Consider the following 18,034-nt stretch of genomic DNA (forward strand, 5'->3'; position numbering starts at 1 on the left):
GTCTTCGGCTCAGGTCATGATCTTCAGGGTCCTGGGATCGAGCCCCACATAGGGCTCTCTGCTCAGCAGGAAGCCTGCTTCCCCCTCTCTCTCTGCCTACCTCTCTGCCTACTTGTGATCTCTGTCAAATAAATAAATAAAATCTTCAAATAACATTTATTGAAAACATACTTTGTGTCAGCCGCTGTTCAAATACTTCTGCACTTTAACTCATTTAAAGACTTTCTGGACTTCAATGTTCTCTTCAACAGGCTGTGGTTTGAAGTAAGAAAGGCTTTATGGAGAATATGGGACTTGAAACAGAACTTCCAAACTCCCACAAGGACAAAATCCCCAATCAGAGGAAAGGCATGCTATCTCAAGGCACTTCTCTGCCAGAAGACAGGATCGCCTGCCTCAGAATCACCTTTGGGACATATTTGAAAGCAGATTCTCAGCCTCTGCCCCCCAAGATTCTAATGCAGTGATTCTGGACTGGGGTCTGGGAATTGACTAGAAGCTTCCCAGGTGACTCTGGTAGTTGGGCAGTTTTGGGAAGTACTGATCACAACACATTCCCCTCTCTATGAACACGGATTGTACCAAGACAGCCCAGACCTAGAGCTGCCTACCTAATCAACGGTATCTCCAAGCAGAGAAATGAATTTTTTTGGTTGATTAATGCAACAAGTATTTAACACCTGTGCTCTAGGCTCTGGGCCAGGTGATGGTTATGGTCCCTACTCTCAAGGAACTTCTGTTCTAGGTCTTTCTCTTATTTTAGAAGCAATTCATCTAGCCCAAACCAGAAGGGCTTCAGGAGGTCATCAGCTAATCCATCATTACACAGTTGGGGGAAACCAAGACCCAGAGGGGGAAAGCAACACATTCAAGACAACACAGTGAGCAATGTATTTTCTGCTCACAAATGGGCTGAGATATCCCAGTGTTCTCTCCAGGAGGGGGCTGCTTTCAAAATCTGTGGGCATCCACTTTTTGCCCCCCCCCCACCTTTTTTTTTTAAATAGGATTTTATTTATTTATTTTAGAGAGCATGCGTGCACAGGGAGAGGGGAAGAGGGGCTGAGAATCCAAAGCATTTGCCTCCCTGAGCTCGGAGATCATGACCTGAGCGGAAAACAAGAGTCCCACGTTCAAATGACTGAGCCACCCAGGTGCCCCCACTCTTTGCTTCTTAAGCGGTAAACCTGCGTGGAGCAAATGTTCCTAGCAGTCTCACCGCAGATCTTGCTGTCATTTTCAATCCTTAACATCCCTTCAACTGGAATGGAGGAAGGAGGAAAGAGGAAGGAGGGAGCATCACAGGGTGTTTTAAAACCTAGGAGTAAGAAATGTCTCCTAGGATTGAGCCTTCCATTGGTTCTTCAGTTAGAGTTTAAAGCCCTCTCCCCTGGCTGTGCTGGAGGACATTGTGCGTGCCTCCACCTGCACTTTAGTGCCTAAAGAAGAGGGGGCAGCCTCATAGGTCCACAAGGACCCGCTCCCATTTCTGCCCAGACTTGCTTATGTCACTGTCGCCCGGAGCCTAGGGAGGAGAAGGAGGGTAAACTGTGCCCGCCCCTGAAATGCCAGCCGCCCTGCGATTGGCTACAGGGACTCCGGGCCGGCCGCGGATTGGTCATTGTTGAGGGCTTGAAAGGTGGCTGAGGGCATCGGACCCCTCAGACGGCGGTAGCCCGGGATCAGACAGCGTCTCAGGCAAGCCCGAGAGGCGCCCCGTGTCAGCCATGGCCCGGCTGTTGCGGGCGTCCTGCCTTCTCTCCCTGCTCCTGGCTGGCTTCGTCCCGCCGAGCCGGGGGCAGGAGAAGTCGAAGGTGAGTGAGCCTTAGGGGTGGGGGCCTGGCGGGACGAACAGAGCCCCCAGGTGTCCGTCTGTCGGTGGCGAGGCACCCGTCTTCCCGGGCTCCCCTCCAGGAGGGGCAACACCTGGTGCGAGGACCTTAACCCCGGTTCCTCCCTCTCCGCCTCCGGGACCCCCGCCCGGCGCACCCCTATCTTTGCAGTTTTATCTATGGGAGATCTGAGTGCCCTGGGTGGACAGAATGAATAGGGAGGAGAGTCACCCTCGCCGAGTTGACCCCGTCTGCCCCACAGCTGCCTCAGTGTCGCCTTGTTACGGGCATGCCAAGCCGGTCCCCAGCTACTCCCCTCCAGGCGGGCCTGAAGTGGGCGGGGGGCACCGAAAAAGGCCTAGAGACTTCGCATCTCGCATCTCGGCTGGCTGCCGGCTGGCTGCGGAGGTTCCCAGGGGAGACTGACAGGCAAGGAGAAAGGGAAGGAGCTGGGTGGTCCCCATCTTGGAGAATTACGGCGAGGGCTCTTCTAGCCCAAGCATTAACGCAGGTAGAAATGCCCGCTTGGATTCCAGGGCGTTGGTAGAAGAGGCAGACATCCGTGACCGAAAGCATTCAGGATTGGCAGTGCACAGTCCCCAGGACACTGGCTAGACCCTCAATCCTTTCTGGGCCTCAGGCTGTTCATCTGTGGGGGGCTGGGGTGGGGGCGGGGCGGGGCGGGGTGGGGGGGAGGGGAGGGAAGTGAAGGTGGGGGGCACAAGGAAGCTGATGGTTTCCCGGGGAATGCTTGGGGAAGCTGCAAAATCCACCTGCTGCTCTGTGAAGGTGTGTTCTGGGGCAGCTTCCCCACCCGCCACCCACTGTCCATAGCAGCCGGAGCAGACCTGGTAGCTGGAGAAAGTTGGGGACTGCCAGCTCACAGGAGAGGCAGAGTTCTCCTGAGCCTCTGTCTATCCCCAGCAGAGTGTGTGACCCTTAGTTAGAGTGGGGATGCTGAAGCCAGGAGGGGGGTGACCCAGCCTGCTCATCTCCTAGGATAGTACATGCCAGAATGAGCCCAGTAGACCTTTCTTCTTCCCTAGGGTGGGAGGCAGAAGCCTTTGGGTATAGACCCAAAGAGAGATTTTGTCTCCACTCTCCCAACACACATAACACACACACACACACACACACACACACACACACACACACACACATACACACGCACACATATACACCCTACGTGCTTGTATAAGCTCAAGAGAAGCTTTGAGCTTCGGTCTTTCTAAAATCTTCTGGGTCTTTAAGATCTTAGGAGTCCATAATCCTATTTCCAAAGTTCTATCCACTATCCAATTAGCCCATTCCAAGCACAGGATTCCTTCTGTATGTGTCTGTCCCCCCATCCTGTCCTGTCCTCCGCTAAATCCTATTCGGTCTGTTTCTCTTTGGAGTAATCTCTTTGAGTAGATGGTTATAAAGGCGTTTCTATGCCTCCTCCTTTGTATCCAGCCCTGTTCATTATCCTCAACTCAAAAGACATTTTCCAGGTTAGGGATGGGACTGAGTGTCAAGATTGTGGTGTGGGGTAGAGCTGGGGGTGGGCAGGCCAGCAGCATGGAGTCAGCCCTTTACTCTCAGTCTAGGGAAAGCCAGAGAAGATTGGGCTCTCACTCGAGAAAGCTGGAGGTAAGAAGGTGGATCCCATGAATAACTCATCATAGCTCTGTGTTATTTGCAGAACTCTGGGGAAGGAATAGGTGGATTCAAAGAGAACAGGATGGGTATGTCTAGAAAAGTCTTAGGGTGAGGTATGATCCTAACAGAGGCAGCCTATTAGGACTTGCTGACTAACGACAGTCTGGGCATGCCCATATCTCCTCCCAGGGCCTTAGAGTCGAGATGTCCTAGCTCCGGATTCTAAGACTCAACCACCTACCTTACCTCCAACTCCAGGGCCAAGGGATAGGATGGTGGGGCACGTGAGGAATGGGATGGGCAGTAAGTGACCTTCGCGGAGGTATGTCTGCCTTCTCCCAGTTCAAAGGGAGGAGCCGGATAATGAAGGAAATCCTCCTTTCCTTGCTGTGTCCCATCTCCAGTCCAGCTTTAAGCTACCCAGGCTCCCTGTCCTTGCTGTGCAGAAGGACTATGCAGAAGCTGGAGAGGGTAATGACCGCTGATGTGGGCTAGATCCTAGTAACCGCTGGTTTCTAGGTGACTCAACCAGTCAGAGAGAATCATGGAACCACAGGCTGACAGAGATGAAGAGCCCTTAAGACAACACTGACTCTGAGCCAATCTGACAGGCAAGCCGCCAGAGCCCCGCAGAAAGGAAAGGAGGGGTCACGGTCAGAGTCACCACGGATGGTGTCTGAACCCACAGCCCTGGGCTCAGTGGCCCCAGCAGACAGCTTGGAGGCTCTGTCCTCATCGCTTCTCCCCAGAGACACCTTGCAGCAGCCTCCTCTTTCCCCTGTCTGAAGATCCTCAAAGCCCTCTTCACAATAACGGAGGACCCTCAGGGCCTTTCCCCTAGCTTCTGGCAGAATAATCACTATCTCCTGATATGGGGATTTCTCTCCTTGAGGCTTTCAAGACTGTTCTGATCTGTGCAGAAATTCCCACAGCTGTCTGGGGACAGGTGGCATTATCCTTGCCTGTCAGCCACCTGAGGCTCCCAGAGTGAAAGTGACTCACACCCCCAGGGCCACAGAGCCAGCGAAGACTAAAAAGCCTAGCCTAGTGAGAGGAGAGTCCCCTCACCCCACCCCCATCCTGAAGCTGTGCTCAGAAGCAGATTGTCCTGTTTACAAGCTTCTGTTATTTGGGCAACCTGTTGAAGGCTTTTGTTCTCGTCAATTCCCAGAATTTGCCTTTGGATCAGGGTGGAGGGGAAGAGCTGGAGGGGCGAGTGGGGAGTCTTTGCCTTCTGGTTGCTAGACCTCCTCGGCCAGCTGGGCCGGATGTGCTGTGCCCTGGTTGTTTGTGTTCAGTGGTGGAACTGACCCAGCTGGGGCCAGGGAGACAAGGGCTAGAGGAATGTGGAGCTTAGGTTTCAGACCTGCACCCGCCGGAAGTCACGGGGCATGGGCTGCCAATCTCATGGAAAACAGGGAATTGGCACTGAGGCCGAGAAGAGAGCTCGCAGCTCTCTGGAAATGGCTTGCAGGAGGGAGGCCTGTCTCACCTGGCTCAGCAGGCCTGAGACATTTTCCAGGCTGTGATGAGTTTTCTACACCCTCCTGGGGCCACACCCTGCCAACCAGATGACTCCCTTCACCTGGCTGGGCCCAGGTGCCTCACCTCAACAGCAAGACTTCCAAGACCGGTGGGGAGGAGAGGGTTTGGATTTGCTTCTCTGACTCCTACCACCCATCTCTCCTGATCTATAATGCTAGTTCATACTTCATTTGTTTATTGTCTGGGTACCTGTCTCCTCCCCCATCATGGCCAGAGATGACCCAATATAATGCTGGCCAACACTTTCCTTTCCCCTCATGACCGGCACTGCTGCTGATTGTGTGACTGACGCCAAGACACCCTTTCAAGAGTAGACCCAGGTTTTTGTCGCCTGTGCCAGAGCTGGGGTAGGTGGAGAGTGGCGTCCAGGCAATGCCCTGCTGGTTGGCAGTGGTCCCACTCCTCCCCCTGCCCACTGCTGGTGATGCTGGCAAGCCACATGGTTGAGCACGGCTGATCCAGTTCAAGGTTCTCATCTTATAAAAGAGGAAACTGAGGCCCAGAGAAGAGAAAGGGCTAGCCCCAGATCACACAGGGAGTTAGTGGCAGAGCTGGACATGGAATCCGCATCCCCACCTGAGTCCATTGTCCACTACTTGTTCTAGAAGGTCACTTGTTCGGGGAGGCGGGGTCGTAGCAGCTGGGCACAGAGGAAGGTATACTGGTCATCCCAGCTACACGCTTACAGGGAACATCTCTCATGGGCGAGGCCGTGTTAGTTTCCCCTTGCCGGCACACAGAATCCTCCAGGCAGGCCTCTCCCCTTCCTGGCTCCTCCTGCTTCCTTATATTGTAGCAACAGCCTCAGCTTTCCAGTCCTCCAGTCCTCCATATCTGAATCACCCCTCTGCACACAGGCACTTCCTCCTTTCTGTTCACTTCGTCCTTGGCAATGCCATCAGCCGGCCCACACTGTCCCCTGCCTGGCTGTCTGCAGCGGCAGCCCCAGGAACCTCCAGGAGCAACCCGGAGTAAGGCAACCTCCTGCCCCAGCACGGTCTCTCTCCGGGCCTGGCCAGTGTTTAGGCATTGGGCACAAGAGGCGACAGAATGGCCATGGAAGTAGGACAGCAGGGTTCCACACACCTAACTGCTGATTAAGTGCTTTCATAAGCATTCCCTTGCCCGAGAAAGTAGACCTTGGTTCTGGGCCAGTTCTAGTTCTTAGCTTGGTCTTGGGTAAGTCACTCTCCCTGTTGGTATCTTTCATGATCTTGAAAACGGAGATGCCCGGGTTCCCTTCCAGCCCTAACCGCTCCCCGGCACTGGTCTTCCTCTGTTCCAGACGGACTGCCATGCTGATGTGAGTGGCACCATCTATGAGTACGGAGCCCTCACCATCGACGGGCAGGAGTACATCCCCTTCAAGAAGTACGCTGGCAAATACATCCTCTTTGTCAACGTGGCCAGCTACTGAGGTTTGACGGGCCAGTACGTTGGTAAGAGCCCACCCCCGCCCCCTGCTGTGGGGCTGTTTCTGCCAGTTAGGACCGTTCTAATCACAGGAGTTTTTTCAGTGCAAGCAGGAAGAGGTGACCGAGATCACAAGATTCCAAGTCCTGTATCCCAACTCTACTGTCTTCCATATTTCAGTGAAGATGACTATATAAGTCTGAGGTCTGACTGCCTTAAGATATGTTCTAGAAGATTCCCAGTAACCCTTCATCTCTGGGGACCCCAACTGCCCCAAAAGCGGAGGGATGGAGGACATTAGGTCTGTGCCTGGGATGTTCTTCCAGGGGAATAAGAAATGGTAGCTTTATCCTGGTGAGAATTTCCCATCTGCCCTCAGCTCCATCGGCCCTAGTGCTTCTCTTGGCTCCTACCCAGAAACCGGGCAGTTAGATTGAGGCCCTGAGGACATGTGTCAGTGGCAATCCCAGGTGTTTGCCCCAGGTTTTGTGATCCTGGCATCCTCACTCCCCTCTGCTTAGCCAGGGCAGAGGAAAACAGCCTGAGGCAACAGGCTGACCAGAGGCATCTGACCCCACCCACAGGAAAATGCCATGGGGCTGAGCACAGTTCGCGGGCAGCTTTTGGGGGAAGCAAAGCGACCTGACCCTGCATGTCTGCCCGGCCGTCTCAGGCAAATTCCCAGAAGCAGAGTGACAGTGGGTTGGATGGCCCAGTGGGCTCTTGTCTAGAATCCTTCTTTCTAGACTTTGGAATAGAGCAGAGTGTGTTTGTGTGAGAGATGCGCTGGGTGCTGGCACTGAGGGAACTGGGAAGCTGGGCCAGGGCCTCCATTTGATTCCCAAACTGCCAGGAAGTCTTCTGCCTTCTGCCCAGGGATGTATGGCTCTTGCTCCAAGGGACTCGATCCTGAGAGTCCTGGAGGAGCCATTAGCCTACAGGCCCAGTGGCAGTGAGCAGCTGACTGGTTTCTGGTTTGAGAAAGCGTATTGCTTTCTCTCCAGACTTCCAATGCAACCATACTGGAGTCAGGAGAATGGGGCTTGTAGCCCAGCGTTGTCATGCTCACTGAGCAATCTTCCCCCGTCAGGCCTCGGTGATTTCAGCTCACAGTGGGTAAGCAGGTGGAGGGGTGCAGACAAGACAGGGGTCCTTGATAGTCTTCCTTCATCTCTCTCTCTTTCACCCTGGCCCAGAACTGAATGCACTACAGGAAGAGCTTGAACCATTTGGTCTAGTCATTCTGGGCTTCCCCTGCAACCAATTTGGAAAACAGGAGCCGGGAGAGAACTCGGAAATCTTACCCAGCCTCAAGTGAGTGCTTGCTTGCTTGGTGTCCTGAGAAAGCACAGTCCCCTGTGCCCCAGCCGAGGTGCCGGGGATCTCTTGCATTGGCCCCTGCTCACGCTGGGTACTTAGCCACCAAGAACCATGCTGCCCTTCCAGGAACCCTGTTCGCTGGCATGAACGGAAGAGAGGTTGGAGACAGGGATGACTGCCTGTGTGTTCATGATGGGATGGTGGCAGGGCCGGGGGGTGTGGTGGGGAGAGTGTAGGCAGGGGACAGGGTTACTGAGAGGGTACCAGACCGGAAAAAGCTTGCACACCCACACTATGCCTGTGCCCGTTCAATTTTCATCAATTCCCACTGCCTGGTGTGGGAAAAGTTCCAGATTCCCAACACCCCCTCCCTGCTCAATCCCTTCTTGTCATTTCTGAGCCCTAGGCCCATCTCCTTGGGACCCACATAAGAACATTCCTTGTAGGCATGTCCGACCAGGTGGGGGCTTTGTCCCCAATTTCCAACTCTTTGAGAAAGGGGATGTGAACGGGGAGAAAGAGCAGAAGTTCTACACGTTCCTGAAGGTGAGTGCGTAGCCACAACTGCAGGAGTCGCTGACCTGGCTCTGGACAGAGCTACAGCCACTCCCAGCTCCCGCCCTTGGGGAGACACAGCCCATGCCACCCTCCCCCACCTCTGGGCCCCTGGGGGGATTTCCTGGCATCTATCATTCTAACCATCAAGCTTGGCAGACCCTAGGATCGCAACAGCCCATTGTATAGATAAGGTCCAAGCAGGGCCCCAGAAGGGACAAGCTGCTAGAGTCCTACAATCCGCTAGAGCCAAAGTTGGTCCTGGGATCCCATTTTCAACTCCGAAACTGGTGCTCTTCGCTCAGTGCCAGGCTTCTCCTACCTTCCCCTCTAACCCCTCGCGGAAGGCCTGGAGAGGGAGGGTGGGAAGGGCCCCAAGCAGGGTTGACACTCTTCTCATTCCCGCTGCAGAACTCCTGCCCTCCCACCTCAGAGCTCCTGGGCTCACCTGGCCGCCTCTTCTGGGAACCCATGAAGGTCCACGACATCCGCTGGAACTTTGAGAAGTTCCTGGTGGGGCCAGATGGCATACCCATCATGCGCTGGTACCACCGGACCACGGTCAGCACTGTCAAGATGGACATCCTGGCCTACATGAGGCGGCAGGCAGCTCTGGCGATCACGGGGAAGTAAATCAGGCCTGCCCCACCCCCTGTTCACCGTGCGGGGGCTGGGGAGGGACTCCGCTCAGGAAGGAATCCATTTCTCTAACTACGCCACACTCCCACCATAGACCCCTCACTATTACACAAGGCCCCAACCTGACCCAAACACATGCAAACAGTTGTGTCTGTACTGCTGTGCACGTGGGCATCTGCACACGTGCCTACAGGTGTGTGTGACGGTGTGCGTGCAGGAGGGACCACCACCTGTGTCTACCTGCGTGAATACGGGGAACGTGTACCATATGTGTACGCACAGCTCTGTGCTACGGAGAGTGCGGGAGAACACCTCCCCTTTCTCTCCTGTTCTTTTCGGAGGGGAACCATTCACTTTCAGCTGAACCCACGTTAAAACCAGCTCAAGCTCCAACTATTCTGTTCTGACCTAGACCTCAACTTGGGGGCCGGCATCTCCCTTCACCTCCAGATATCACCACCACTTAAGTGCCCGGAAGTTTCTGGGCCTCCCACACTGCCTGATCTCCCTCTTCTCCACCATGCAGCCTCTTCTCCTTCCTGAAGGGCCCTCTCGAGTCCCCTACCCTCCACCCCGACTGTAGTGCTCCCCTAGAGCAGCCAAGGCAGACGCTGAGAGCCAGGGCCACGTCCCCGTGTCAGGAATGGCATCTCCATGAAGGAGGGGCCCGAAGCCCTCATGGGCGGACCTCCCCTGAGCCTGTCTGAAGGGCCGGCCCTTAGTGCATTCAGGCCGAGGCCCCTGGGCAGGGATGCCACCCCTGCTTTTCTGGAGGACGTGCCCTTTCCCCTCACCCTGGTCCCTGGCATTAGACTCCTCCCTCCCTATCTGCCCAGTAAAGGCCTTTCTGCAACAGGTGAGCCTACTGTGGTGCTTCCTCCTTGGGGCTGTCCTCACGGGGCTGGGTAGGGAGGGAGTTGGAGGGAGGAGAAAGGAAATGGAGGGGGTGCTTTGGGCCCCTGCTGTTTGGTTTCTACCTAGACTCACTGTGCTTCTCTAACTTGGCATTTGGAGTTTACAAAAGCAATTCCCATCCATACTCATTCCCTCCCACAATTCTCCAGGAAGCTGGGGCTGAGACGAGGTAGTCCATGTGATGCGTGAGGAAACAGCCTCACAGAAGGGTCGGCCTTGCCCACTGCCTCCCAACATGTGAGGTTGCCTGACTCTCAGCCCAGACTTCTTCCATTGCCCCTGGGTGTCCCGCCCTCGGAGGGGCTCAGAGCAGAGCCTGGGGGAAGTCTGCCAAGAGCCCTGGTGATGGTCTCAAGACTAGGGGCGAATGGCGCACAGACAGCAGGACTCTCATCGACTGCGGAGGGAACACTAGCCAGGCCATTAAAAAAACACAAATCACAGAATACTGATCTTCAACTTGGATTTATGTCCAAGATTCGTGCAAACAGCTGGCCAGGGACAGCCAGCCACCCTGATCTGGGCCTCTGGCGCCCCAAGCCTTCAATGTGGGCCCGAGGCTCTGCCAGCCTCACGGTGGGCCCCTCGGCATGGGTGGCTGGCGTGGCCTTCATCCCAGGCTGCCACGGCGCTGGCAAGGCTGCTGTGGGTGGAAGTGGAGGGCCCTGTGACAGAACACTTGTCTTCTGCTTCTGGAAGCAAACCCGTTCTTCTCGCAGCTCCTGGCGGGGGAAGGCTTGGGCATGGGGCAGGTCCTGCTACTACAGGGTTGAAGCAAAAATTCAACACATATGTGAATTGAACATGTTCCACAGAGGGGCTGGGACCACTTCCGGGGAAGTTTTGAAAGGGAAGGGTCTCAGCTGTACCCCACTCTTGAGACTGAAGTCCCCCAGTGATTCCACAAAGCATGGCAGATCAAAGTCGGATGAGGCCTCTCTCCACTTGGTCCATGCTAGGCGGTGAGTTTCTCCTCATGGCTCCAAAGGATGGCCAAATGGAAGCCTTCCGTGTGGAGGCTCTCCAGTCTGGAAACAGCTTAGGCTGGTCTGGGGCACAACCCAGGAGCCCCTAAGCCTCCCATCCAGCGAAGGCTCTGGCCACACATGGAACACGGCCTCCAGTTTTTCAGCATCTGAGATCAGGTGATCCTGCAAGACGGGGTGGAGCCAAGTGACAGAATCTGGTCTCACTGAGGCCCCTCACGGTCATTTTTCGTAGACTCTAAATTTAAAGAAAAATATTGAGGACTTTAGAAATGATGGGGTACAGCAGGTTTCAAAGGCCTATGGGAACCAGCAAGTAACAGTGGAAATCCCAGAGATGAGGGCTTCTGAGTGTCAGGTCCTGGGCTAGGATGTTAGGTGTCATTCAGTCCTTGCCTAGTCCTATGAAGCCGGCAGATTATTTTTCCTTTATGGAGGAGGGAATAAGGGCACAGAGAGATTTTTAAGTATTTGCCCAAAGCTCCAGATCTACAAGTGTTCGAGCTTAGCCCATTTGGCTCCAGATCCCAGAATGGGAGCATATCTGGGGGAGGAGAGAGCCCTGCCCACTAGCCCCTTCTCCCCGCAGCATCCCAGGGACTCCACACAACCTTCAGGGCTCTGTCAGGAACCAGGAGAAAACGGCCGACCAGCCCAATGCCTCCTGCCAACCACCAGCTCCTCCAAACCACACTTGCTCCCATCATCCCGCAGTGTCTGCTTGCACACCTTCTGTGAGGGGCCCTTGACCTCCCGGCAGAGCTGGCGCTAGCTCGGCAAAGCCACAACCCGCAGGAAACACCTCTTTGTGCTGAGAAGGACTCAGCTCCCCACCCCCCACCCCCACCCCCAAGGCAAGGCAGTGCCCTCTGCCCTGCAGAGCCCCACAGGAAGTAAAGGCAGTCACCGGGGCCCTGGAGTCCCTCTGTGACTAGCAAACCGACCTCCGGTCCCCAGCTGTTGCTGGCCGGCACTATGACCAGAGAGAGCTTTTCAAAATGCAGATCTGATCTGTCATGCCACTCTGCTTTAAACATTTCCGAGGATGGCCCATCATCTTTAGGATAAAGACCAGCCCCCACCATCATCTGCAGGTCCCCATGGAGCCTGGACTCGCCTACCTCCCTGCTCTTGCCTCGCCTGGCTCTCCTTCCCCACCTCGTCCTCGGCTTCTCCAGTCTCTGACCTTCTCTCAACCCTCCAGTTGGCTTTCCTTCTTCCCTCCCTCCCACCAGGGCCTTTGTACGTGTCATTTCTCTGCAAGGACATCTTCTACTGTCCCTCAGGCACTGAGGGTCTCGACTCCAACATCGCTGCCCGCAGCCCAGGTCAGGCTCCTCTGCTATCTGCTCTCCTTCCTTCAGGGCACCTAAGTGCACTCAAATGCCCGTCTGTGTGACTTCTGTGTGCGCCTTTTACTCATTTCTTCCTTCCGCACGCGGTAGTAAGCTCCTCGAGGGCAGGAATCATCGACTGTTTCTACCCACATGGCTTCCCCAGCACCCAGCAGAGAGCATGCCATTCAGACACCACGTGCTCGGAAGAATGAATGAATGACTTTAACCCCCTCGCTCTGCGGTCACCTCCCCATCCTCTCTACCCTGTTTTGGAACGTGAGTCCTCTCCTGCACCAAGAGCAGAAGGTAGTGACCTCATCCCCAGACTGGGGCGTTCCTGGCAGGGAAGAACTTATCACCTGCAGGGGAAGGAGAGACCCAGGACAAGGCCACTCTCACCTGGCTCCACAGGCCTGGCTGGGGGTGGGTCCATCACTTGGGAGCTCTGGTTGCGCATCCCGCCACAGGGCGGCCGCCAGGTGTATTCTGGCTGCAACAGAAGTGGGGCTTAGTAGCCGATCACCACCCTCAAAAATCCCAGGAGCAGCTACCACGCCAGCACAGCACTCAATACACGCTAATCCAGCACACCTGAATCCTTACAACTCGGGCTGCCATCCCCATTTTACAGGTAAGGAAACTGAGGCTCAGAGGGGTTAAGAAACTCGCTGAAGGACATCTAGCCAAGAAGGTGGCCAAGCTTCAGTTCTAGGTCTCTACAACCCCCAAGCCAATCTCTTAAGCCCCGCCTCTGCTCCAGTGTAGACTGCCAAGAAGATGTGTGTAAGGACGGGGCAGAGCAGGAGACACTGGACGAGAGGGCCAGGAAGGAGGCACTGCCATTGTCCAGGTGGGAGCAGGGATGCCGAACCAGGACCGTGGCAGAAGTATGGAGAGGGTGGGACAGGTGGCAGCAGCTCTTTGGAGAAAGAATGAAAAGCAAAATAAAAGGAAATAAAGAAGGGAGTGGAGGGGAGTGGGAGGGAAACTGGAAAGGGGAAAAGAGAAGGAAAGCAAAAGAGACTGCATAGTTGAGGGCCTGGTACCTGGTTACAAGTGCAGGTTCCACGAATAAGGCAAACCCAAACTCTGAGCCCCCAGCCTGCTTCCTGCCCTCCCTCTGAGCCTTTCCTGTCCTACACAGGAGACCCTGAGTAGCTTTGGGCTGGAGTCCTGCCTGGCTCTGGACGTCTGCCTACACACCACAGTGCTGTTCAGCCAAGGGGTAAGAATGCAGTCTCAGATCCCCTCCCTTGACCTTGCCCTCTACAAAGTGCATGGGTGGGCCTCTCGTGTTGTCCTGGAGTGAAGGGAGGGGGGACACAGACTCACCAGGTGGAAGAGGCGTGAGTTTGGGAGGGGGGGTGGGTGCTCCGTGGCCGGGGGGGGGGGGGGGTAGCGGATCTGGGACCAGTCCTCATAGCCATGGTGTGGCACCATGGCTGGCATGGGTGCGTAGGCGTAGGGGTAGGCCCCGCACAGGTGCTCTGGGTGGGGCTCCACGTGGTAGTGCTCCGCCGAGGCCTGCAAGAAATGTTGATGTCTGGCTGTAGCCTGTGACAGGCCATCCCCAGTAATGCTCGTCTCGCTGCCCTTTCTCTACTTGGTATCTTAGTTCTCAGAAAGCTGGTACAGGGACACAGGTGGCTGGGTACTGGGACACAGGTGGCTTGTACCGGGACACTGGTGGCTGGAACAGGGGCATAGGTGGCTGGTACAGGGACACAGGTGGCTGGGTACTGGGACACAGGTGGCTGGGTACAAGGGCATGGGTGGCTGGGTACCGGGACACAGGTGGCTGGGTACCAGGACACAGGTGGCTGGGTACAGGTGCACAGGAGGCTGGTACAGGGGCACAAAATATCCACCGATGAAGCTAATGTGTTCTGAGCACCTACTCTGTACCAAGTATTGTTCGAAGTGCTTGCCCTGCACTACCTCATTAATTAGTTGGACACCTGAGAGGATACTGCCTCCCCCCTCAGACTGTAGCTCCCTGAATAAGGTAAGATAAGGTAAGTGCTGCTTCCTCCCTCAAACCTCCTCACCTTTGCCTTCCTCTTCTGCTGTTTGAGGGCTTCTTTTGTCTTCTCCTCATCTTTGAATGCTTTTAGCTGAGAAGAGAAGGGAGGGAGAGAAGACTGTTGGCCCAGGTGCTTCCTGGCCAGGCCTGCACTCAGGCCATAAGCAGCCCTGTGGGCTGACGGGCTGCGGCAGGGGGCCAGCACTCCTGGCGGCCCTCGTGGCCCAGCCCCGGGGAAGGCAGGCCCCCAAGGAGCAGAGTACAGCTCCGGCTGGTGGCTGCAGGGGAGGCCTGCTCACTGTGCGTGGTCTGAACAGAGGTCAGGAGGGTTCACACAAGCCTCCTATTGCCCTAGGTCCCTATTAACATCCTTCAGTTCACTTCTGAGAGAGAGTGGGGAACTCTAACCAAGGAGGTGGGGGTCAGAGAGGGGACGGGACTTTTGGAGGTAGGCAGAGCTAGAAGGACCACGTGCATCCTGACCTCCAGTCTCACCAGGGCCCCACCAAGCCGCACCCCCACCTCGTGAGGGCAGCCGGGTGCCCCTTCCCTGGTCAGCTGCTCTCACCTGGGCATTGGACAGGGTGACCTGTGCCTGTAGTCTCTCCACCTGCTTCTTCAGCTCTTCCTTCTCCTCATTCATGCGTTCTCGATCGCTGCGCTCCCTCTGGAAGTCCTCCTCAAAGATCTTCACCTGGAGGGGAACGGAGGGGAGGGGAGGGAAAGGGAGGGTGAAGGAGGAGGGGCTCAGACTGCTCTGGCCTCCTGCTGCTGTCACCCGATCCTCACAGCCACTGTGAGGACTCTGGCTCCCACCTGCCAACAGAGAAGTTTCTGGTTCCCTCTATTTCATAATCTGGGCTTCAACATAGGGCTTTATTTAAACAAGGTATCCGTGGCTTAAAAAAAAGGGGGGTCACAAGCCCCCCACCAGTCCCATCCCTTCATCTGCTAAGGCCTCCATGAGAGGTGAGGCCACAGGCATGGGGGCAAGACTGGGGGGTCATCTCCTGGCTCCCGGGGGACCTACAGAACTCTCCCAGGCTTCATGGGTGCCTCGTGGGCTCCCTTAGCCCACACTTTCACCTCCCACGGAGGCCAGTGAGACGCTGGCCAGGTTAGACGCGGTTTAGGGGGCTCCAAAGCAGAGCATCAGATAGAAACACATGGGACAGCCCTAGCCTTGCCAATTTCCTTTCAGTCCTCAGGTGCCCCTCAAGGAGCAAGTCTCCATTTATGCTAGCATGTCTTTAGTATTTTTCCAGTACTTAGGAATTTCCATTCCCTTCCCTCAAAGAGGACTCAAGTTCAGAGTCTTCATCAGGCAATCGTATCCAGTTAGAGTTTAATAACACTGTTTTTTGGGGTGCCTGGGTGGCTCAGTGGGTTAAGTCTCTGCCTTCAGCTCAGGTCATGGTCTCAGGGTCCTGGGATAGAGCCCCGCATAGGGCTCTCTGCTCAGCAGGGAGCCTGCTTCCCCTTCTCTGTCTGCCTGCCTCTCTGCCTACTTGTGACGTCTCTCTGTCAAATAAATAAATAAAATCTTTAAAAAACTATTTTTCTTTTACTGTATTTCTTGCTTAGCAAGAAATAAAGTGTTTTTCATTTATAGCAGTGATATAAAGTCCCTTTTTAAATACATTCATTGAAAGCGACGTATTTTAAATTTGTTATTTTTTAAAAGATTTTTATTTATTTACTTGACAGTTAGAGACAGAGAGAGAGAGCATGAGGATGCACAAGCAGGGGAAAGGCAGAGGGAGAGGGAGAAGCAGACACCCCGCTGAGCAGAGAGCCTGATGTGGGGCTTGATCCCAGGACCCTGGGATCATGATCTGAGCTGAAGGCAGACGCTTAACTGAGCCACCCAGGCGCCCCTAAAATTTATTTTTAAAATACTAAGTAAATAATAGCACAGCCGAGGTACAGAGTCAGTTAACTCAAAAAGGTGGCAGAGGAATGACCTAGTTAGGGACACAGTGCTGGAAGGGATAAACCTATAACCAGACAGGGGTCCTGACCAGCAGCCAGAATGTGGACTACTAATTAGAGCTTCTACGGGATTCCAAGCCCATTGCGGGTCCTCAGGAATGCTCCAGCTCCAGACTCAGCACCTCCTACCTGACCTCCTCTTCTTGGACTCACCTGCTGTTTCAGCAATTCGTTCTGTGTGACGAGCTCCTGTCTCCGTAGGAGGCCGCCAGCTCCTTCTGGGCCCCCAAATGCTGCTGGTGGAGAGGAAGGGGAGGCCTGGATGCTCAGCGCTTCCTCCAGGGCCTGGGATTGGGAAGAAAGGAGACAGGCCCATCAGAAGCAGCCCTGGAAGTCCGGCCCCATTGGAGAGGTCACCTCCAGGGACCTTCCTGACATGAGGGACAATAATAACCACCACCACTAGTACTATCTACTAAGAGCTACCCTATTTATTTACATGACACACATCATTTCATTGGATCCTCTCCACAGTCCTACGAAGAAAAGACTATGACCATCACCCCCATTTGACAGATGTGAAAACTGAGGTTCAGAAAACCGTGATGTGTCCAAAGTCACACAGCTTAGAAGCAGGCTAAGTGGGGGGTCCTCACAGAAGGGAGAATGTCCCCTTCCCTGAGCAGGGGCAGCTCACTTCCCAGCACCCAGACCTAGAGAGAATATTAAGCCCTTTGGGAAAGGTTCCAATGTCCTCAACTTGCCTTGCCCTCAGATTCTTCAGCTTTCCAAACCCGTGGCTCCCAAGCTGAGCTCTCTGTCCCCAGCTCTTCTGTAGTTAGATTACACTAGAATTTAATTTTGACTTATTTAATATTTTGTCTTTCTAAGCCTGAAAACAGGCTGAAACATCACCAAGTAACATTCTGAAAACAGAAAAGCACCCTTCTTCCACCACACTCACAAAATCCTTTCCTTTTATGGAAGCAGTGTGCTCAGAGCTTCTTGAAAGATCTCTGTTAATGGGGTTCCCCTTCAGCGCAGTTAGTGTGTTACTTGAGGACTCTGGAACCCCACTCAGGACCTGCCATGCTCATCACCACATGGACGTTAGCCCCTAGCACGGCAGGGCTTCTGCTCGCCATGCGTCAGCAGCGCCCACAGTGCCTCCCTAGGCAGTGGGGGGGATGAAGAAAACTTCCCCCAGTGTGGACTTGGGCCCTGCTTAGTCTCCTTGATTCTCCCAGAAACCCATGGCAAGTGCTGAGCTGAGAGTGAGCCCCGGCCGCTGCAAGGGCAAGTTATGGAGCCACTCTATCCTCCTGTTCCGTCTGCCCATTTTTCAGATGAGAAGACTGAGGTCCAGGCACAGGGAGAGACTTGCCGGAGGTCACAAGCAAAGCAGGTCACTTGCCTTGCATCGGTCACCCACACGTGTCTGTCTCCCACTATGCCAGGGAAACCCAGGGGGCAGTGACCCAGCCTGAGCGACCTCTAGGGTCCAGCACCATGCACAATACAACACTCTGATTTAGGTCCCCAAGGCCCCCAGCTCGGGACAGGTCATTCTTTTCCCTGAGAACAGGTCCCACGGTTCCCCACACTTGGCAAAATCAATGTTTATCAAATCCCAAAACCAAACAGAAAGGGCTCCCCTAGCAGGGTTGGGGCCCAGTAAATATGCCAAACTCAGGCCAGACCCTGTTGTGGGCAAGGTCAGGAGGCAGGGGGGAAGGCAGACAGACAAGAAAGGAGGCAAAGATGAACCACAGACAACTCCAGGCTTTCGGAGAACGTTTCCTTTCAAAGCTTCCTCCTTCAGCTTGCTCCTTTAACCCCCGTGCTGGAAGGTGGGCAGGGCTGGAAGGTGTCCATCCAGGGTTCAGATGGCAAAAC

The 18,034-nt window shown here is 54.8% G+C and overlaps 2 protein-coding genes across 8 annotated transcripts in view; one reads left to right on the forward strand and one right to left on the reverse strand.

The window, feature by feature from the left end:
• The first annotated feature begins 1,656 nt into the window (after positions 1-1,656).
• On the forward strand, positions 1,657-9,800 carry GPX3 (glutathione peroxidase 3). The gene is made up of 5 exons (XM_032851590.1): positions 1,657-1,814; positions 6,304-6,457; positions 7,628-7,745; positions 8,198-8,297; positions 8,718-9,800. Exons 1-5 carry the CDS (start codon positions 1,728-1,730, stop codon positions 8,937-8,939), a joined length of 681 nt encoding a protein of 226 aa, XP_032707481.1. The 5' UTR covers positions 1,657-1,727; the 3' UTR covers positions 8,940-9,800.
• A 508-nt stretch (positions 9,801-10,308) lies between these two features.
• TNIP1 (TNFAIP3 interacting protein 1) overlaps positions 10,309-18,034 on the reverse strand; it is a 46,639-nt gene continuing 38,913 nt past the window's right edge. For 4 of the 7 annotated variants that reach the window (XM_032851588.1, XM_032851584.1, XM_032851587.1 and 1 more), the window contains 6 exons: positions 16,352-16,483; positions 14,775-14,900; positions 14,232-14,297; positions 13,516-13,707; positions 12,583-12,673; positions 10,309-11,084 (listed from right to left, as the gene is read on the reverse strand). In XM_032851588.1, the coding sequence (XP_032707479.1) occupies positions 11,050-11,084; positions 12,583-12,673; positions 13,516-13,707; positions 14,232-14,297; positions 14,775-14,900; positions 16,352-16,483 (642 nt within the window). In that variant the 3' untranslated portion in view covers positions 10,309-11,049. The remainder of the gene's footprint in view (positions 11,085-12,582; positions 12,674-13,515; positions 13,708-14,231; positions 14,298-14,774; positions 14,901-16,351; positions 16,484-18,034) is intronic. The other 3 variants (XM_032851586.1, XM_032851585.1, XM_032851589.1) reach the window with 3 other exon arrangements.

This window comes from Lontra canadensis, unplaced genomic scaffold, assembly GCF_010015895.1.
Source record: "Lontra canadensis isolate GAN:19392208 unplaced genomic scaffold, GSC_riverotter_1.0 scaffold5, whole genome shotgun sequence".
Classification (NCBI taxonomy): Eukaryota; Metazoa; Chordata; class Mammalia; order Carnivora; family Mustelidae; genus Lontra; species Lontra canadensis.